General features: G+C 42.8%; 2 protein-coding genes across 4 annotated transcripts in view; both read left to right on the forward strand.

Annotated features, from left to right (window-relative positions):
- Positions 1-22,427, forward strand: part of LOC123971410 (cytoplasmic FMR1-interacting protein 1 homolog) — a 1,205,200-nt gene that overhangs the window by 876,091 nt on the left and 306,682 nt on the right. The gene's annotated exons all lie outside the window — the stretch shown is intronic.
- nhsa (Nance-Horan syndrome a (congenital cataracts and dental anomalies)) overlaps positions 1-22,427 on the forward strand; it is a 58,767-nt gene that overhangs the window by 25,618 nt on the left and 10,722 nt on the right. For 2 of the 3 annotated variants that reach the window (XM_046050187.1, XM_046050188.1), the window contains exons 2-4: positions 19,641-19,793; positions 20,321-20,454; positions 21,184-21,246. In XM_046050187.1, the coding sequence (XP_045906143.1) occupies positions 19,641-19,793; positions 20,321-20,454; positions 21,184-21,246 (350 nt within the window). Of the gene's footprint in view, positions 1-18,359; positions 18,453-19,640; positions 19,794-20,320; positions 20,455-21,183; positions 21,247-22,427 lie in introns of those variants that run through there. The other variant, XM_046050189.1, reaches the window with a different exon arrangement.

The raw sequence follows: 22,427 nt of genomic DNA on the forward strand, positions 1-22,427 counted from the left end.
CTCCGGAGAGGAATCACTAGAAAACCCTTTCTTGCTAGGAGCAGCTTCCATTTTTCTTACCCACTTGCAACATGGCTATGGACAGCCGAGCACGAACATACACAGATATATCATTCACACTCACAAAGAAACACACATTATCGCTCGTCTTTATTGGTCCCTTTGAAATCTGGCTGTCCAATGAAATTTGGCTGAATGAGCCCACAGATAACAACAGTCATCTCCATGGTGATGTGTTCACCAGTTAAGGCAAAAAAGTTGACACTTTAATGCTGTGCTGTGTAACAGGCTTACTAAGTTCCTCATTTCTCTTACTGGTTAGATAGAGTTAGCTTTAAGTAACTGTCTGGCTTTAAAGCTGCTGTTATCAATACTTTTAAATTAGAAAGTGGTGCTCATAGTGACAAACCTATGCAACTTCCCTCAGCTTTATGTAGCGTTTTAGCATCTTTCATCTCAGTGTTTGGCTTGGACGGCAAAAGCTTTACTGTTTGGTTCATTCCCACTGCTGTCATCACGGTAATTCCCAGACACAACAGGCAGCTAAGGGAAAAAAGCCCTGACAGACACAGTGTACTGCCAAACTGCAAACAGCAGGCAGGCAAAGTTAGCGACTAGCTAGTGAACATGGTGGAGCATTAAAGCCATTAAAGAGTCAGATATTTTTTCTCAGGAGTTTGTGGAGACCAGATCAGGGCTAAAAGGAGAGTCAGGATTGGACTTAGATTATAATGACTTCAAATGATTGCTAACATAGCTGCGTACTGCTTTATGCATAAATAGGCAACGGTTTGCTAACATGTTAGCCATATCAACTTTATACAATGATGGTATGTCAGATATTTGTTTACAGGTTGCCCTGCTGCCATGATGTGTCCAAAGAAAATCATTCAATGCTTTTTTAAATCACCCAAAGGCTTTACATGAATACCACTTAAACTACAGTCATGGTGTGCATTTAAGGTTAATGAGGCATAAAGAGGACAGACTGAGACTGTAAGTGGATGAGAAAGGACTTTCCACTGCAACTGAAGGATTTAGAAGTTGATGCTGCCTGTCATCGAGCTTGCAGGGTCTGTGCTGTGAACAGTACATGTGGAAGGAAAGCAGAAGTGTCCATCAGACATACATTTGATTAGATGGAGCTCAGCTTGTCAGAACTCTTAACAAAAGGCACAGGAACATCTAAATCCAAAATGAAACAAAACCCTTATGAGAATAACCACCTCAGGAAACTCTATATGCTTTCTCCATAAAGTACAATGCAGCTGCTCGGATAGGGTTCACTGCTTCGGGAGGACTTGAATCTCAGGCTTATGGGTGATATTTAGGCAGGCAAGCAAGGCAGCTAACATGCCCGGGGGCATGTTTAAAGGATACCCAGTTGTTTGTGGGGGGGATTCAGTTTCCCTGCATGACAGACCAGACTGACAGTGTCACTCTCAGACACCAGAGGCCTTAATGAATCCAAAGTCGCTACCTCAGCCACTTCGTGGAAATGCCTACAGCTGAAATATGAATGCAGTTGCAGTTGAATGTTGGTGCTCTGTAACGGGAGCTTACCTTCTTATATGATTTGTAGATTTGATGGCAGTCATTTATGGTTCTACACCCTCCACAGATACGTTCATATGAGAAGTATTTACCACAGTATGAAGCTGGCAGGTGGCCCTCCACATGTTCTTCGAGGGCGGACATTTATATACCACTGACTATTAATAAATGTGACCCAAGTGGTATCCACATAATTTATAAAGAAGCCATAGATTTGTTCTTACTGAAGTGTTATTTAGGAAGATTATTTGATTTATTGGTTATATTCGAAACATAATTAGGCTACTTGTTTGTGTTAATCTTATTTTAATCAAACATGGCATCTGGGACCATTTTCTTTAAACTACACCCAAAATAAATTGTATCTGGTTATATAAGGCCATATACAGGACATCACAGGATCTAACATACTTGAGGCTGAAATTTCCATTTATAGGTTGAGTTGAATATAGTGTTTTATATTTGGAGTAACAGTCTGAAAGTGTGTATTTCATTCTTCATATGTAAAGTGTCTGTGTCTGTTTCCTTGTCATATTTGTGTGTTATCTGTGGTGCTGGTATGCTGAAGTGCAGAAGGTCAGTTGGAGGCTCACCTCCACACAAGGATACACCCACCTTAACCACTATATGCTGCAATAGCTGTTTGTTCAGCAGATCCTCCTCTTCTTTCAGCGAAGGAGTAGGGAAGTTAAATTCCATAGTTTTACAGAAACCTCTCCGGGGTCCGGGCACCGACAGTAACAACATACAGCAAACAGATGTATTTTTCAGCCCTGATTTGCTCTTAGGGGTTGGGACCTGAGCAGATTTAAGGGCTTGTGTGTTTTTATTACTTGGCTGCAGCTCCCACAGGTGCTTTAGGGGAAAGAGCCCAACTTGCTTGTTATGATTATGGCCCTACTCTTCCTGAAAAATGAGCCTGTTTTGTTTTGGTTGTGTTTTTGGTCAAGCTGAGACCCCGCGTAAAATTACAGGAAATATGCTGAAGTGTTTCCACTGTGAGCCCTGAAAGACTCCACAATGAGTGACAACAGCTCGGCTTCACTCAGGGTCACTTGTTATCTTTGATACACACACTCCGCTTCACAGTTTGGTTTTTAGTTAGAATAGCTGAGAAATGTAACACTATAGTTCAGCATTCAGCTCTGAGTGGATATGAGCTGTGTTGAAAGTGAAGTTGAAATTTGTTCTCAGTCTGATCTTGGGATTTGTGAAGGCGGGTTTAGCCCCAGTCTGTTGAGAAAAGACATCTGGCAGAATTGGGACACCATTAGAAACAGCTTGACTGGATGAAGATAACTTTTCCCTTTACCACCTCTGCTGTACTCCGGTGGTCTCATGTATGCAACCACCCAAACTGGAGAGCACACACCCAAAACTCTTAGCAGGGAAGGAAAACAGTCTTCAGTCCAGGTCTTATCTAGAAAAGACACATCTGTAAATAAAGACATGACTGTTTATTCTTTGTCATACAAATTTATGGTTATATCAGCTTTTTAAAGACATGTGGATGATGGTTGTACTACCAGCATACGTTCTGTGGGAAGTGGTTAGTAGCATAGTAAATTTCTTTAGAGTAATTTGTCATTGGCCTCAGGGCCGGGTGATTGATGTGTTTATGCATTTGCGGTGTATTTAATTTCCTCTGGTGATGTCACGTGAACAGGTTGTTCTGTAGGCTTTATAAAGTGCTTTTTTTAATGTTTGCTTTGGTGAGTGGCCTGTTTTCTTATGTGACTCCAGCTGACTCTTACGCTGATCTGTAGGTATTTTCATTCACATCAATCTTTCATGGTTTTTTTCTTAAAAGAACAGTTGAAACACTGCTGTATATTTCCCGTTTGTCCTCTGGCATCTATATTTTGGGTTCAGGGGGCTGAAGGGGAACATGTTTTTTGCCATAGTTGCACCAAATAGTCCGATTGTCCAATCATAGCTTAGCAAATGTAACTAGGCACAGCAGGTCTGTCAAGATTTGGATTTCTCCAGATGTTAAAGCAGTCTGTAGTAAGAATGATTTTTTTTGCCTTTCCAAAATGAAAAACAAAGAGCAAAAGTGTGCTCCTGAGTCGCCAGTGCTCAAATGTATGCTATTTGACATGCTCTAGCTTTGTTGTTGTTGCTTCCAAAGCAAGGGGCACATCTGCTTTTTTGCCCTGTACACCAACAGCTGCACCTGCAGTCACCAGTCCGTCAAGCTCCTGAAGTTTGCGGATGACACCACCCTCATTGGGATCATCTTTGGTGGGGATGAGTCCTCCTACAGCTGGGAGATTGACCATCTCAGAACAGTCTAGAGCTCAATACTCTGAAGACAGGAGAGATGGTCGTGGACTTTGAAAGACTGGGAAAGAGCCCAGCCACACCCTCCCCCATCATCCTGTGTGACTCCCCAGTTGCCAGTGTTGACTCCTTCCGCTTCCTGGGCACCATCATCTCCCAGGACCACAAGTGGAAGCTGAACATCACCTCTCACACCAAAAAGGCCCAGCAGAGGATGTACTTCCTGCAGCAGCTGAAGAAGTTCAGCCTACCAAAGACAATGATGGTGCACTTCTACACCACCATCATTGAGTCCATCCTCACCTCCTCCATCACCATCACTCATCACGCTGCTGCCACTACCAGGGACAAAGGCAGGCTGCAATCTTCCATCTCTTCAGGATGCCTCCAGGACTCTGAGGCGAGCAGGAAAGATTGCAGCTGACCCCTCCCACCCGGGACACAAACTGTTTCAGACTCTCCCCTCTGGCAGGAGGCTGCGGTCCATCAGGACCAAATCCTCTTGCCACAAAAACAGCTTCTACCCGTCTGCAGCTAGCCTCAACAACAAGGCCCGGGTCCCCCACTGACACTCCCCCCTTGCAAATAATACATATGTCTCTGCACATGTAAATACTATTTCATTTAATTTCATATCATGCACAAACCTGGCACATTGCACATATTTATTGTTAATCTTTGTTGTTCTATATTTTTATGTTGTCAGTTTATGTACACAATATTCTCTTCCGTTGCAATACGTCTGCACAACACAAACCAGAGCAATGCACATTGTTCTTTCTCTGCAAATAGTTTTATTATTTTTCTCTATTGTTTTATTATTCCTATGTAACTTGCATTTGTTTATTCCATTTTTATATTTTTCTACGTTTATTTATGTCAACTGTATGTTTGTCTACGTGTAGCACCTTATAACCAAAGCAAATTCCCTACATGTGTAAAACACTACTTGGCAATAAAGCTCCTTCTGATTCTGATTAACTAACAGGGTGATATTAGTTTGGTCATGTTAAATGAAAATTCCAGTTCATGTCCAGCTAATATTCTCACTGTCTGGAAGCCAGCACTGGTCTCTGCCCTGCTCTGTTTTGGACTAAGGGAAGTTTTATACCCCAGCGTGTTACCCGATTACAAAAGTATTACTTTTGTCAAACATATCAGATAGTCTTCATGCTAAAGGCCTTTTCTCTTGTAACATTAAAAATGAAACATACTGTTTGAAAATAATAAAGTATGTAAGCTAAGCAGGCAAGCAGGCTTATGTTGGAATGAAATCTCAGTCTGATTTTGCATTTTTCTTATCATACTTTTAAAACTAGGACAAAGTGGTTCTACACTCCAACAAAAGAACAATGCTGTTTCTTTATTTCCATTTCCTCTACATGGAGGATCAACTGTTGAGGATGCTGACTTTTACAGTGATTTCAACAGTGAGCCAGTTTGAAACATTAAGAAGACAACTGGAGACAGCGTTTTCAACCAACTCATGGTGTTACCATTAGCTTATTTAGCTAGCCAGATAAATATGCCAGAGACAGTTTTCATTTCAGCTGATAAAATCAAAACGAGACACCTGCTTTTGTCTACCTCTGTCTATCATGAAGGAAAAACCAAGACTATTATCATTGCAATCTGCGTATGTGCCGATCGAGAATGAAAAGCTTGACAGGTGTAGCAATAGTAACTGAGGGTGACCGGCCTAACGGCTCGACTGAATAAACGAGACTGATTCTCTTTTTCCTGTGATTGTTCTTTAATCACCCAGCGTTGGCCTTTCTGATTGGTGAAGTACTCGCTCCGTAAGGTCAGTGCACGTGGAGATCATTAGTGAGACCTTATTGTTTTTTCTTTTACTCCTTGCTGGAGATGTCCTTCTGTGTCAGGCAACAAGAGAGAAGATTGGCCTAGATTGACCGCGAGCTCTGACTTGCGTAAAACTGTCACCACATACCCAACCGAGTGTCTGGTGGATGCCATGTCACTGGCTGCACCCACTAATTTTACATCATGACACAACAACAGGACCCGTCATTACCAAAATGCTGCTACTGCAATTTAGTGGTGGGTACAGTTGAGCATAGAGTCAGGACAGAGGAAGAAAAAGAGACAAAGCTCCTTTAAGAAAAGACAGAAACAGCGTTTGGGAATGGCGACTGGTTGATTCTGGAGAAAAGAGAAAAGGGCTTGACAAAATACCAAATGTAGAGGGTATAGCTGCTCTTTAGCTCCAGCTTTATAGCCACAAAGAATATTTGCTCTTTCAGCATGATGACGTCTGTCCCTCGTAGCATAATAACCAGCGACCGTCATGATTTCAGTGTTTATTGGCATCCAGTCCTCAGGCCGGCCATTCGTGAAGCACTTACATGAGAGACTTACAGCATTCAGGAGTCAGGCCTACTTACTTTCCCTAGCCTTTACCCAGGAGCATTTCTTTCTTTTTCTCAGCAAAATCCCTCGGGTTAGAGCCGCATTCAGAGCGAGGCTGCAGACACATGAGCTGTGCCCCGTCGGAGGCCTGAGTCTGGCATCTGTAAAGTCGTGTCAAAGAGAAACACTCCAGGGAACAAGCGTGTAGAGATTAAAGTGAGGTGGAGATGTTTGGGTCCTGTTCGGGACAGTCTCACAACATTATGCTGGATGATAAGATTTTCTCTAAGGAGCCGTAAAGCAAAGTTGTTCCTAATGTAATGAAAAACAACCCTGCTACTTTCCAGCTAGTGCACTCTCGAGAGAGCCCAGCTGAAATAAACCCCCATAGTATTAAATTATAACAAGATGTTTTTCTGATGTCCTGCTGCAATCAACTAATAATGTGTTTGCTTTCTTTCTTTTTCATGGCCTCCTGACTTCCTGCTGATTTCTGCTGATGATCAATAGGTAAGTACAGATTGAATTTATATTTGCAGTACATCTGGAAACAATCTGTATCTGTAAAGTAAAAAAAATCACCGTTTTTTGGTGTACATTTGTTAGTTTTCCCACTTTTGTTCAGACACACATGTGCAGGGGACTCATGGTTCACTGCTGGGCTATACTTGAGTTTTCTTTCCACAGCTGAGGTACGATGAGCTGTGAAAGAGCACACCCTCTCTTGAGTGCATGTCTCCATGCATATGTGCCCATTTCCATGGAGACTTCCAGCTTCATATAATACAGACAATGCCGGGCTTTTTGTCATTTGCTGGCATGAGTTGCTATGAGGAGTCAGCATGGCGCTAACCACCCAGCTGTGATTCGCTCAGCTTATACACTCCGGCTTATTGATGCTTTCTGCACTGCTGTGCTAACGAGTAAACACACACCTCTCTGTTTTAGGCTCATTCAGTGGACAGACTAGTTCACACACACACACACACACACACTGGCAGTTACACAGCAGGTTACCACTTTAGCAGAATCATCTCCAGCAGTGGAGGTTTGAATATTTGTATTCCAGCTTTATGCTGACTGAGAGGCTAACAATAGAAAGGTACGTGTGGTACACTCCCAGTGTGTCCTCAGAGAAAGGAGGGGTGGTCACACGGATTTTGAGTTGCTGTTTCCTGGTTTGTTTGTGTCCCTCCTTGTCGGCCTTTATGCAAAACCCTCCACCACCAATATAATGTAATTTTCTTTCGATGGTATGTTTTCTCTTCGAATAATGCCAACTCAAACACCTTGTGGACAGTTTGTGTGTTTGAGGGCTATTTGGGTGCGGTGGTGGAAGCCTGATCCTCTCCATTGTTTCCACTCAAAGGGCTGCTGGGTTTGCTCCCTGCATATCCATACTTCCTGCCAGCCATTCGTTTGTGTTGAACCAGCCAGGCCTTCAGTTTATTCTCTCTCTCTCTCTGGGCTGAATTACATCAGGCAGAGGTGTGTGAGGGATGGACTGGCTCCGCTCAGCTCGGCCATGCCAGCTCAACCTAATGCCACTCCCTCCTAATGACTTTCCCACAGACACACACAGGTCACTGGCCTATGAAGCTGACCTCAGTCTGACCATATTTGTCAGTTAAAGAGAGGTTTCCATTGCAATCGTCCGGCGATTGCAATGCCCTCCCTGTCTCTTTCCAAACCACACCGTCCCCCGTGTCTGCGTTCTGGGTTTTCTTTTTCCCCTCGTTGTGTTTCTCTCCCTTCACAGTCTGTCTGTTCTGCTTATTGTGCTCCATGTGAGCAGTGAGTGATGCCAGTAAACTGGTGAAACCAGAGTCTGAGGCTCATGCAGCCCAGTGTTTACACAGGAAACTGTGTGGAGAAAACCTTCTGTGATTAAGCTGCTCAGACACTTACATAACAGTCTGCATATTCTTGTGTACCTTGAGCCAGGTTACAAAGCCATTGTCCAAATGTGTGAGGTTTCTCCGCAGTGTGAAATCGTGCAACTGTGCGCAAAACGACGTTTACACACGTGTTTGTTCAATGGTTGGTCAGTCAGTTCAGTGTTTCCATAACCTCTGTGGCTCTGTTTGTGACCGAGACTGGAGTGCCATACAGACTTTTACCCTCTGACCCCTCAGCCTGTCACACCCTGAATAGCAAGCTGATGACTGAGCGGCTGCATAAACACTGGACGTGCTTCTGTTAGTGAGACCTGTTTTTTGTTTATGAGGTTGATGATGGCAAGCACAATGCAGTGGGTGCACTTCGAAGTGTAAGACCAAGGCTTGTGTTGTGGTCCCCAGACTCTGAAGCCATCTTACTATACACATCAGGTCAGTCAGTCAGCACAGCTTTAAAGGACGTCCGAAAAAGTGTTTGCGCAGACCTTTTATTGAAGTCTTTGTCAACACCCCATCCCCATCTGGCCAGAGCAGATATATGTTTTATTTCTGTAATATGCTTTTCTCACTGTAAACTAGTCAAAGGCTTGGCCAAAGAAAGATATTTGTATTGGATGTAGTCGTTAAATAAATGTTATTCTTTAGGATTTCCTGCATTGTTTTATAGTTTATAGTTGTTTTAACGCCCCATGCTGCTCCTCTCCTAAGATATAAAGCACTTCCGCTAACGTCAGATGAAATTATTGAATATTATGATCTAATTTATTAGGCTTATTACGGAGAGTAGTAGTGCTACATCACACCGATTCAATGAATGAGGTTGGTTAATCTACTAAATACATTAATAGTGAGATGAGATGTTTCCAGATTAGTCTGATTCAGCTCAGCAGGCCTTTTTCACTGAAGACATGTCACGTTAGGAAAAGCACATGTGTACATCATATAATGAATGATGGCGGAATTCCATTTAGCTGCTTTGGTTTCAGGGTCCTGGTGTTGTGCATGCTGGCTCACTGTTTACTGGGACACTTGAATAGAACAGAGCCATCGCTACCGTTATTAGTAACACCTGTGCTTTTCCTACTATGACAAGTCAAAACATCTGCTGTGAAAAAAGGTTTTGCTGTTATTAATCAGAGCAGCACGTCCCAATGTCGTCAGAACGCTAACTGCCCCCTCTAACTAACCTGGGGGAAACACTGTTCTTGTCTTAATACTCATTGTTCAGGCTGACCTTCGTGATAAGTGTAGATTTAATTAACGTTAAATTTACAAATGCTGCTGCTGCCATTGGTGTAAATGTGTTTTTAGAAACACACACACACATACACACACCAAGTGTTACGCTTCTTTTTAGTATTATTGTCCAAGCTCTATGTTGCAGTATCATGCACATGGTATTGTTTTGATATTACACAACGTCTACAGTATAGAGTCGTAGAGCATAGAGGAGACGTTTAACACACTTTATTATACTGGCGACATGCAGGAATAAACAGCTTAGTGTAGCGTGTTGGTTTGGCTGAGAAATGGGCTGATGAAAGATTCATCTCCTTTGCTATTCTTTTTTTGTTGTTTTTCTTGGCTTTATACTCATGGAAAGGTAAATTCACTCCTGGGCTGCTCATCCTGTCTGGCCACAGAGAAAACACTTTTGTTTTACCTTTTTAAATGCAGCCATATTCCCGTAAGCACTCAAGCTCATGTTGAAAGAGCTGACTGCGCAGAGGCTGCTCACATTACCTTTTCCATTGTTCTGACTTCAAGGTTTTTCACTATCCTCCACCTCGTGGTTAGCACTACCCTTTCTTCCAGTAAAGCCAGGAACTTTGTCTCTTTTTTTCACTCCTACTAAGAGATCCCGCCTTTCTTGAGGTGCCTGCGAGACGGGAGCGCAGACTGAACAAAAGCAGGAGGTCAAAGGGCACACATTTTCATTTGTGAGACTAATAGGCCAGGTTTACCTGGAGGGTACGGAAACCCAGAGAGCTTTTTTTTCCAGGGGACACACCCCTTCCTCCTCTGCTGAGGCTGGGCGTAAGTGTGTGTGAGAACTTCAAAGGTCTAGCGAAAGCAGGGACCTGGGCCAAGCTCAGTGGGAGAGCCATTACAGCCCAATAGGAGTCAGCTGTGACCTCAAAGACCGTTAAATGATGTGATATGAGAGGGTGTGCTGCAGCCTCCCAGAGGCCTCTATAGCAAATCAGGAGGACAGAGCTGTAAAATGAACTCCGTGCTGATTTAAGGGGAAAAGGAATTTTAAGTGTACTTAGGAGGATAGGCTGTTTCTTTTTTCTTTCTTTTCCTTTTTTAAATTTTTTTTGTCCTGTTTTCCTTATATGTTCTGCATTAACCGCCCTAAAAAACTGCTTTTCTGCTAAGTATTAATGTCAGGAAGGAGTTTCATTTTTTCTCAGGGCGTTCATTAATTGCAAAAAGGCATAGTTTTTGTTTTTACTCGTTATCAGCAGACAGTTATTATTGCCAAAAATCAATGTTAAAAATGAGAGGATGGATTGTTTAAAGCCCAACCCAACACCACCCAATGTCTATAGCATTTACTGTGAAGAGAAGAGGGCAAGTGGAGTGAATGAGTGGCAATGAGCTAGTGATTTACTTCAGTATTTACTGATGTGAGCTGACCTCCCAGTCTGTGTGAAGAACTAATAATGAGGTGTCTAGAGGTCAAGAGGTAAAAGGTTGCTGAATGCGGGCCCCGACCCCTGCTGACCCCATTGAGTGTACGTGTAAAGTACAGAAATATAAAATAACGGTCTCTGTTAGCTGGGAGCTGCTCTTGTTCACTTTTTTTTGTCATGCCGTGGCTTTGCTTTTCATTGCTCAGCGAGTGTGAATCAAAGAGTGTGTGCTGGTAAACAAGAGGGCAGGGTGAACTGACTGGGTAACAAACATTTGCAGTAGAGACAAGCAGAGAGTTTACTCAGAGGGAAGTGGGTATAATGAATGCCATTTTTTTCTTCCAGAGATTTTAATCAGGGCAGATCTGCTTAAAGTAAATTCTAGATGATTTCATTACTGTTTGAGCGTGACTTATGATGTATTACATTGCATGATCGCAAGAAAGAGCTCCATTCCCCCTGAATGCGGAGAGGCTTATCCTGAACACTGCAGTTCTTTACCACTGAACTGAAACAATAAGTGGACTATTTTTATAACTGATAAATCATTATCATTATAATTAATTATTTTCTCTTGCAAAAATGCCAAACATTCACTAGTTCCAGCTTGTACATTGTGATTTCTGATGTTTTACATCATTGTAAACTTTTTTGACATTTTGCACATTAAATGATTCATTGATTAATCAAAAGTGTAATTTTTAGATTGATCAATAATGAAAATAAGTGTTTGTTGCTGCTCTAATTGTTGGTGTAACCTGTAGCAGCTCTGGGAATAAAAGTATTATTACAGTAAAAGTTGTTTCAACTGCAGAGTTAGCAGCCAGGACTGTAGTTAGTTTTGCTTTTTTCAGAGTACTTTGCGAGCTCATGGCTATTTGTGAATAATGTATTTTTATCATTTTGCAAACATTTCCTTGTAACCACTGTCTTTGTGTGGATGCTAATTTTTATTGTATATCAACACATCAATACTTGATTTGCTGTTCACTTAAATGCATTGAAACAAGCTGTAAACACAACACTGGCATAATTATACCCTTATTAAGTAGTAATAGTGATTCTGTTAGCTAAAACAATGAACTGAAAGATGCTTAAATATTATGTAGAGCTGAATAAAACTGCAGAGTCAGTGATGATTATTTATTGGTCCGTTACTATGACCCCTTTTACATTTACCCCTTTTAACCATCCAAGTCTACTCCTGTCCATTGCTCAGAGACATGGACAAATTGAATGTCACATAAATGTGCTGTGATGTGAACAAAATTGCCTGCTCGTTACTGTGTTATAAAACACACCACACATGCATATGAACATATCGTGTGCTGTTAAATCTTTAGAAAGGAAATGTTTCTGAGCATGTCAGACGTTTTAACCACCACTTAACACATCCTTCTCCTCGCCTAAAAACCTCCAGAATCTGCTCACTCTCGCGTCAGTGTGAGAGATCTCCTCGTTGGCACCTTGCCAACCCTGCAATATGTACCACTCTGGAGGTTTCAAAATGGAAAGTATTTCAAAGTCACCGCAGCCTGCTGTTGGACTTTGTAGTGGTAATATGAAGCAGCTGAGCAAACAGGCCTCAGCCGTACACCGCTCCTCTTCTGCAGCTTTGGGTGAGCTTCAGGAGGATTTCTGTGTGAGGAAATGTCCCATCAGCAACAGCATGGTTTCGGATATAATCCAAAATAATTCTTAGTCAGAGTTGTTTAAGCACTGTGTGTGTGTGTGTTTAGGAAATGGATAAACATTAGAAACATTATAGCTCTGTTGGGGAGTGTGTCACAAGAGGGAAGCTTTGAGGTTTGTAAGTGATGTAGGTTTTTTGTCTTCCCAAGCCATTTGTATGGAGGTCTGTATGTTGGTACATTTCCATGTTATGGTTTTACTACTACTACTCAATATCTATAGTGCAACATGTCCATCCATCTACAATCAGCAGAACATTGTGTTTATTGTGAGGTAATGCAATTTCTTTTTTTAAAATGGAAATTGTGATATCTGATGGGATTCCCCACACTCCTCTTTCATTTCCACCCTCACTGTACCTCCCGGCACACAAGCAGACAGACAGTTTGGCGGTCCAGGCGCTGATCCAAAACCTACGCATAAGGCAACGTCTCCTGAAGCACAAGTATGATTTAATTTCACCACCAGAGGAGTTTTCGTGTGTGGGCTTGCGGCACTGCCAGCGCGTCCTGACGTTGTCAGGAAATACAAGCAGACTTTAGAGCACTGCAATTAAACCAAGAGCAATTTCTCACACCCGCATTACTTTTCCTGCTCTGATGATGTCATCTTCTCACATAAGTTTCACTTTGTTGAATTAAAGAATTAAACAGGCTGAACACGTCACTCAGTTTACGAGACTATAAATAGAACCGTCTGTCATAATGGGGGGCTATTTTTCAGTTCTCAACCAAGCAATTAAATGACCTGGGTTGAGGGACAGTAAAGCACTTCAGGAAGCAAGCCAGTGGTTTGATTGCAGCTTAGAAGCCCTTTGCTGTGGTACCTGCAGGCAGCTGAGAGCAGCATCAAGGCTGCAACAATGGCTCATTTAGCCCCCTGTAGGCCTCCTGGTTCCCAGCATCACATTCCAAGCAGAGGTCACAGGGCCCACCTGCTCTTCCACATCAAAGCTCCAGGTGAGGTGAAGGAGAGCCCAACTGAAAAGGTGTGGTGGCCTAAACATACAGAAGAGACAGAGGAAGAGGAGTACTAGTTTCCTGCACGAAAATCTATAATTAGTCTTTGCATGCTAACAAGGGCATTTGTGCAAGAGGGCAGGTGTCGGAGTTTTCCTGCTGTCAACGGTGCACTCACACTGACAAAGTGAACACAGTCAGCACATTTTTTGTCCCGAGGTTTGGGTCTCAGTTCAGTTCAAGCTCACTTCAAACATTGTGGGCTTGTGATTTGTGCTGAAATAATAAATAAATAATCAATGAATTGATTTTTCAGTTGACACAAAATCAGCAAAATCAGGGTTACATCTCAGCTTGGGCCTGGAGACTAAAAATGTGTATCAGAAAGTTACAAACTAGGGAATGGAGTTTGAAGCACATGGGCGTTTACCAGGCAGAAAGCATCAAATGAAATGATGCTATTGGTTGCATTGTGGGAAATGTAGGATCCAGACTGGCTGAAATAACGTATCAATATGCCATCATGTTGTTTTTCGGTCACATAGAAATACACATTTGGATTGTTCCTACACTGCTTTGTGCAACAGAAAACAGCTTAGCTGCTTACACATGCTCCGACTCATCAGTGTTATAGTGATCATTTGACCATTTCAACAAGTTGCATCCAAACAAAGTTGTTGGCAGTTGTTCCACTCAGGGTTTCCTTCAACAGGCCTGCAGGCTTTAGCCTTGTCTCTTCCCTGAATGTAAACAGTCTTGTGCCACACCTGCTGCAGCGGGTCAGCAGCAGCGACATCACCATCAGCTGGGAGGATGTGGGCTCAGAGAGGATTACTGGGGAGACGGGTATTATTCTGTGCCTACTGGCATTGGGACTCTTTTTTGTTTTACTAATCAGACCTCAGAGGAGACTTTCTCCAGCAGCTGACTGCCGACACTCCATTGTTTTGTTGGGAAGGACCAGATTTTCTTCCGTGACGGCAAGACTTTTTCAGTTTTGAGCTTGAGGTTTTTCGTAACTGGAAAGAGGCAGATTATTCTCTCAGCAATTTGATGAGTATCTGTTTACATGTGGTTTCTTGCCCGATTCAGGTGAGCAGCACTTATTTTTTCATCTGTTCTGTTGCACTGCAGTGTGTTTTGAAATGCATCTAGATGTTAATGTGAAAATATGCTTTTAGATTTAGTGTGCAGGGGAATGATCAAATAGTCCGTTGAGTATTTTGTTTTATAGCTCTTCCATCTTCTATGATATACAGCACAATACTAGGTTGGAATTGTTTAGTTTGAGTATATCAGTGATTTATCCAAAAAACTAATGAGAATAACACACTGGTATTTGAGCGCAATAACATTTGAGTTACAGATTCAAGTATTCAACGCCCTTTGGCATTCCTCTACAACCTCCACAATCCTCCATTGTGGGTCGAGCGGTCAGTGTTGTTTCAGTGGTTTGGATTAACACTCCTACTCTCCGGTAGCAGGCCATAAACAGATTAGTGGTAGCCCAAGTCAAGGCCTGGCTGGACCATCTGTACCCAGCGCTGGGTGGGGAAGGGGGCATGGGGGAGGAGTGTGAGCAGATGTTGCAGTGGAGCTGTAGGTCAGTGTGGCAGTGAAGTTGAGGGACGCTGCTGTAGAGACAAGAGGGACACGTGAGGGTTTCTGTTGAGGTGACTGAGGGAGAGACACTCGAATGATTTAACGTCTCGCTGATGCTCAGAGTTAAAACCACACAGCTCTGTCATGGCTCTAGGATGCTGCCTTGCACTCACATCCCAAGGTACTGTATAATTTACTGGGGCTTTAATTGAGCTGCATGCACCTCCCGTTTTTGCTCTGCATGCACAACTTGCCGCTCCGTCTGCCTCACAGTGGTTAGAGAAACATGACTGCGCTTTGTTTGAGCATCGCCACAAGATGTAAGAGATGACAAGATGAAAAGTGTTCGTCTTATCAGCTTGTGTTGGAGACATTTGCTCGGTTAGTTTAACCTTTGTTGCAGAGTGTGAACACAACCCAGCTGTGGGGAAGCCCTACGTGCAGTGACACCCAGTTGTTGCTGCACTGTCTGCTCAGAAGGAAAGTTCTGTGCTCACTGAAAAAGCCTTTCAGGGCCAAAATGTCTGTTTTTTGTTCCCAATACCTGAAAACAATCTCTTTTTTTTTTTTCTTATTTGTGCAAAATATTCCACTTGATTCAAATAATCTATCATTTATAACACGCTTAACTCACATCAGGTACGCAGAGCTGACTGAGCACAGCCCACGCTCACCTGTGTTCCTGTTCCATGAAGTTCAGGAAAGGTTTTTCTTGTGTGACCTAATGACGGACATCTGCGGCTGTGTTTTCCCAGGCCGCTGGCAAATTGTAGGTGTGTGAGAGTGTGAGTGTGGGTGTAAGGGGTTTGGTTTGGCTCCTGTCTGGGCCAGTGCTGAGTAAATTACAAGGCAGAGGCAGTCTGAGGACGCAGGCTTTCATCCCCCCTCCCCTTCTCCTGGCCTGAAGGCCTGCTGGCAGGGCTGATAGCGGTGTGGTTATTGGGAGATGATCCTGCTGCAGATGAAGAGGAGGAGGAGAAGGAGAGATTGATAGGCTGTGTCAGGGTGCGGATAATATACTGCTAGTGATTTCACCTTTCCGGGAGAGTTCACAGGGTGATTCTAAGTGAGAATAAGTAAGGAGGAAGAAGAATGTTGCTTATTAAAAAACTCAAAATTGGAAAGTACAGTTAAAGTGTCAGAGTTTTTGTTAAAAGGCTTGTTTACCTTCTCACCTAAGGCCATGTGGCTCAGTACGGCCATGTTGGAGATCACTTAGCCTGGATGTGAAAAAAACAGAGAAAGCTGTGAAGAGATCAATGAGATGACTGAAAGCTGATGTTGGTGATGTGTTTTCTTTGGCCCTGTTTGGGCTAACAGCTGGCTGTGGTTCTCTCATTTATGGGTTTCCCCATATGGACCTCTGTCTCCTTGAAAAACTCTTTACTCGCCTCTCATGCACTCGTGTGTTGTTGTGTATGTACACCCTCACTAAACTGAAAGTCACAGATTTCATTGCGCAATGTCAAAGGAAGTGCCAATGGGTTTTTAAGCAGGAGGTAGACAAAAACAAGGAAAGTTAAAGAGAGTCAGGCACAGAGAGCCCAGCCTTGTTGTTAGTGTTGTTGTCAAATGGGTTTTTAGTTTGTTGGAAAGGTTGCGGGTGTCACTGTGGGGCCAACAGTTCATATCTCAGCAGGGAGGCGAGAAGCTGACAAACATTGTCAGAGGCCTTGAATCTTTTGAACACTTCACTGATTACTCACTTATCTCACCACAGTTCACAGCGAGGACGCATCACAGTTTGCTGTGCTGTTTCAAGTTTGAAATATAGCGGCCTTGTGTGTATGTGCGTGTCATAGTTTATTGCCACACACATACTGCATACACATAAAGATGGACAGAACAAGAATAAAGTGATCACTGAAAGCAAATAAGTGTGTTACGCAAAATGTTGAACTAGTCCTTTATGGTTTTCCTAATTCAGCTAATTTTGTTAGTTTTATTTACAGCTGACTTGAAATCATTAATAACATTAACAGGATTTTGTAAAAAGAAAACATGATCACGTATTAACGATTCCATTAAAAATCCAAAAATATTTACTATGGAATTGCTTCCCAGCCCTATTCACAACACATGACGTAGAAAAAAACATTTTTTTATTCTGAAGCAGCAAGCAAAGCCTCACTGCCTGCTCCACACACTTAATCTACTCTTTGATGAGCTCACATCCAGCATCTACAGCTGAACAGGAGACACAGAGCTTGTTTTCAGGTCAACGGGGTCACCACAGAGGGCTTTTAGATCACTCTGGGGTGTTTTATGGAAAACGTCAAGTTGTCTCTGCATTGCATGCATGGAAGCACATTTCTTGGACAGGACTCACAGTAGTAGTGCTGCTAGAAAATCACTTTCCATATGGCGCAGCAGGCTGAGCGTCAGTGTGATGCTGCGCTCGGGCTGCCTGACCTTTGGTAGCAGCGATCAGCCGTTGAACTACATCTTTTTTGAGTGAAACCGGCTAAAGTTGGCTCCTGGCTGGACTACAAAGCAAACTTGGAGTATGCTCAGCCAAAGCTGCCTTCAAGCAGACATGGAGGTCAGGCAGAGTGTGTTTCAGTGAAGCTGCCAGGTCAAGGACAAGCCCAGAAATGTCCACCAGATAGGGGAAGGCTGACAGATGTGTCTGCTAAAGCAAAGGCTGAGCAGTATTAATCCTTCCTTAGATCCCCCTACAGATGTGTAAGAGGTTATGTCACGCAAGTGCCTGACTGAGTCTTAATTTATGCTGATTATTATCTGACTATTTGACGTCTGTTCTATCTATTGTTTCTGTAGGTGTAGATCTGATCTGATACATTTGTGGTGCTGCCAGCAGAGATTATGTCCTTGGTTGGTCTGCCTTTGGATTGTTAGTTTGTAGAGAGGCAAGAGTATCAGTGCAAAGAGATTGTGTGTGTGCTTGTTTGTGTGAGAGGGAGAAACAAAGGAAGAGACATTTGTTTTTGTTTTGGGGGAGGTGTTTCATTTGTCAACTGGCGCATGTTTATTGATCAATCTTTACTCTTGTGTTTTTCTTATTTATTGCACATACTCAACAATTACTGTATAATTCACCTCTACTACTGCAATAGCATAGATGCTAAATAGCTCAAAGGTTTCCCCCTGGTCCAGCCCCTCCTTGTAATTTGAGAGCTGAGAGTCTCCCTTTCTGTAACCTGAGTTGGTACAAGGGGGAGCAGTGAGATTAATCCAGGTACTGGTCAATGTTTAGAGGATGAAAGTCACAGTATCAGGTTACGTTAATACCTATTGTTTGGCTGCAGGTAATAGCATTGCATTAGTAAACAGGCTATTGTCCGGTTAACATTGGCTCTGATTGTCCTGCTTTTCTTTCTCAGGCTCCGACTCTTAATATGAGACGGTATATCATCTCCACCTCAGATCGCGACAACTTTTTTCATCCCTCAGCTGCTGTCATGGCACCACATTGTCGATGTAATGGAAAGCTCGTGAGTTACGTTCGTCTGAGGCTGTGGAGTTCACCTTAATGATCTTAACCAGTGTATCGGCCACAAAAATGCCAGAGTGGAAATTTAAAGGTTTCCTTACCAGTACCCGTGGCGCTCAGCAGGCTGCCCCTTGTAATGACAGCAAGTTGTTTTTCCATTGCATCTGTTGACATACACAGTATCTGTAGTCAGTCCATTGATATATGCTGTACCTCATTTATCAAAAATAAAGAGTACTGGAAGTGGTAATGTGAGCTGAGTATGTGACAGTTTTAACTGTTTGTCACCGCTAACTTGCTCCATTTGTCCTAAAACATTCTACAGCTTAATGAGAATAAAACAGAAATTATTATTTTTGGCCCCTAAAAGTCTGTCCCTATTTTACAAAAAACAACTTGGATCTCTAGCTTCAAATATTAAATGTGACCTCTCTTTTGAAAAACATGTAACAAATGTTGTCCAATCACGTATTTATCAGTTCAGAAACATCTCAAAAATCAATATTTCGCTCTCGGCCTGGTCTTGAGAATGTCATCTAGGTTGGATTATTACAATTCATTGTATTCGGGGCTAAACCAAAAAACTATCTCACGACTTTAGCATGTACAAAATAGAGCTGCTTAACTTTTAACTAACACTATGAGACATGATCAGGTCAGTGCTGTTGTAGCCACCCTTCACTGGTTACCTGTAAGTTTTAGAATTGATTTTAAGATTTAACTTTTTACTTTTAAAGCACTTTGTGGTTCAGATCCCAGCTACATTGCTGAATTGCTGTTCCCCTATGAGCTCAGATCCTCGGGCAGGGCGCTGTTAGCTGTTTCTAAGTCCTCGCTCAAAACCAAAGGTCACCAGGCTTTTGCTAGTTAGAGCCCCTCAGCTCTGGACACCCTGCCTTTTGAATCACTTGTCAAGACATACCTTTAAAAAAACAATTGATTAATTTTAGTGTGTCCTTCCATTTGTATCTTGTCATATATGTCCATTTTAACTGTATCACTGTTGTTCTTCTTAACTTTATATTATTTAAAATTGCTTGATTTCATTTGTCTGTGTCTTGAGATGTTTTTTAATGCATGTTTAAACAGGTAACCCTGTTTTAACAGGGGCTATATAAATAAAGTTAATTATTATTTCCACACGCTTTGGTTGCTGTCTGACCGGGTCCGTTCCGTCTCTCTTTGACAGCGGTGTCTAACCTGGATGTGGAGAGTAAGCTGACGGCACATTACCAAGCTCCCTGGCACCAGCAGAGGAACATTTTCCACCCCACCACGCGGCCAGAATGTGTAGAAGAGCTCCACAGGCAAGCCAACCTCTGCCTGTGGGCCATGCACCGAGGTGAGGCCCCCCTGACACTCAACTGTGTGCCCGCAACACAGCGGCATAGCCAAACCACTGCAACAAAGTTTGCTTTGATTCTCGCTCTGTCTGTCCTAATTAATCCGCTCTCCGTTTTTTATTTGACATGTCATTTAAAAACATTGCCTTTGGGTTTTTTGTGTGTTGCTTTATTTTAAAAAGGGATAAATGCTTCCCACCATTAAGGTCTGCGGCTTGTTGTTAGTACCCGGTCACTCTGGTGTTGTTCTACCCTCTAGTGGACATGTTTTGCAACTACACCCTGCTTGTAAGAGCAGAGGATAGTGTGAGCTGTTGATGAAATAATCTTAAAATGTTCCTTTACACGGGTGAACACAGTAATATAGACAGCTGCTCAATGGGCAGACTTGAAAAAATGTGAACCTATGATTTAAGTAGATATTGGAAACTTTTAACCTTTTCCCCTTCCAATCAGATGTCATTTACTGTAAGTGTGTGAGTACGTGGGACTACACACAGAAAGTCTTACGTGATTCTTGTTGCAGATCACCAGAGGAGACTGTTGGGCAGCAGGGAGCGGAGAGTAACCATTTCCATGTCGGCGGTGCCCCCGATGCCCATGTGCCCCTCCCCACAAATCATCCAGAGGCAAGAACACAGGGGCATAAATTTGACAACGGTGAGACGACTAACATTATACTCTCTTTTAGACCCTAACAGCCTTTCTTCTTGTACATTTGAATCTGACTTTAAGGAGGTCAGGCTACCAGTCAGACATTAAAATGGTCCAAAGGTGACCATTTTAAATTATGGTTTAAATTTATCAAATTATTTTAATCAGTTTACACAGTTCTGCCTCTCAACTATGTAATACATGTCTTATTTTGTACTTTTAATATATATTTTTTAAATGGTATGAGTGTTGATATTCTTTTTTGTATTCGACTTTATTTGATGGGGATGAAAATGTGCACAATGCTGCATGCAGATTTTTCATGTACTTTTAAAGTGAAATGCACATTTCTCCCTCCAAGCAGCCAGAGAGACTTGTTAGAGATGCAACAACTCAGTTAGCACAAACGCAGGTAAAGAGGGGTGTGGGATGTGTTTGTGATGTATTTCACGTGGTCAGTGCAGAGCATGCTTGTTTAAATTTCATTTTGACAGCCCTGAATTTATTTAATGTTTTTTCACATCGAGAATAAATGTTGCATAAATCATTTAGGAAGGTTTTAAGAAGCTCATCAACCTGCCCTGACTGAAATGTATTTTACAGTCCACATATTCCTCCTCACCGAGTTTCCCACAGTGTTGTTAAATGTTTTGTCCGTGTGTATGTTGAATATCTCCATGTTCATTTCTATCATTTGGTTTTCTTGTCCTTTTTTGTTTTTGCCCTGTAATTCAGTTTGAATCCACCCGTTCCTCCTCCCCTACCGAATGTTGCCGCTTCTCTCCCTGGAGCAGAAAGGTAGTGGTCCCTCCCTCCCTCCCTTCCTCCCTCCTTCTGGGCTCCTGTGTGCTCTTTCAAACACTTCATTTCGCAACTCCTAACCTCTTCTTGTTTGTTTGACTTCCTCTAATTTACATAACGAATCCCCTTTTGAAGTGCATGCCCTCTTAATGCAGCTTTTCAGCATGTCTGTTGTGAAACTGAAGGAGAGCACCACTTTTAAAGTTTCATCCAAGCTGACACGTCACACATTTACACACTCAGACAGTTTGTTGGTGGAGTTCATGTGAAGGGCCGGGGCTTGAGTGAGTATGTCAGGAATGTGTGTGTGAGGGCCACAGTCACAGTTGCCCCGCAGCCAGGGTTTCTCTAATGATAGGTTGGGCTTCTCCAAGCTTGCGCCTGTGATTACCCATGATCCTTCAGTGCTGCGGTTTCCTCGCTGCACCCATCCCCGAGAGAGCTGACAGCCTTGTGTTTCTTTCTCTGTGCTGTTTCTTCACCAAATATATCCTGCATGATGCCCGCTGTGAGAAAGAAATGAGCCCGAGGACAGGGGCAATCACCTAACACTCCTTTTTTCCTTTCCTTCACCGTCTCTTTCATTCACTCCTGTCTCGCTCATCCTTCCTCTCAGACACTCCTGAAACCACCTTTCTGTTTTTGAAACAAATCAGCTGTAAATGCTCTCCTTTTGATTTTTCCCCCTACTAGTTGAGAGAAGTTTCCAAGGGAACCGGTTTCTTTTGTGGCCGGGGTTTTGTCAGGGTCTCATTGGTCTACTGGGAACAGAGAGCACAAAGGCTCGAGAGATGTCTTTAAATGGGGGGTGGGAGGTTGTCGGGTGGTGAAGGTGGGAACCAGTTCAGCCTGAGAATCGCCCCCATTTTCACATGTGCCTCTCTGCAGGAATCTCAAGGTAAGAACTTCATAACCTAAATTCATTTAGCACAGAGGTATAAGTGACAGGGGATCTACAGGACTGAACTTTGAAAGTCTGAGGAGGCCCGTGGAAAAAGGATGTGGAGAAGTCAGAAGGGAGGACTGTGCAGTGATTGATACTGAGGCTGCCGTTCAGAGGAATGCCGCCGTGAAGTATTTCCTCTTAAATATTTCTCGTTCTTGTGCAGCAGAGTGACTTTAGGTGCCACAGATTGTCAGAGTATGAGCTAAGAGTTTCCACCGCAGCGTGTAGTGGC

The sequence above is a fragment of the Micropterus dolomieu genome, linkage group LG05 (assembly GCF_021292245.1).
Source record: "Micropterus dolomieu isolate WLL.071019.BEF.003 ecotype Adirondacks linkage group LG05, ASM2129224v1, whole genome shotgun sequence".
Lineage (NCBI taxonomy): Eukaryota > Metazoa > Chordata > Actinopteri > Centrarchiformes > Centrarchidae > Micropterus > Micropterus dolomieu.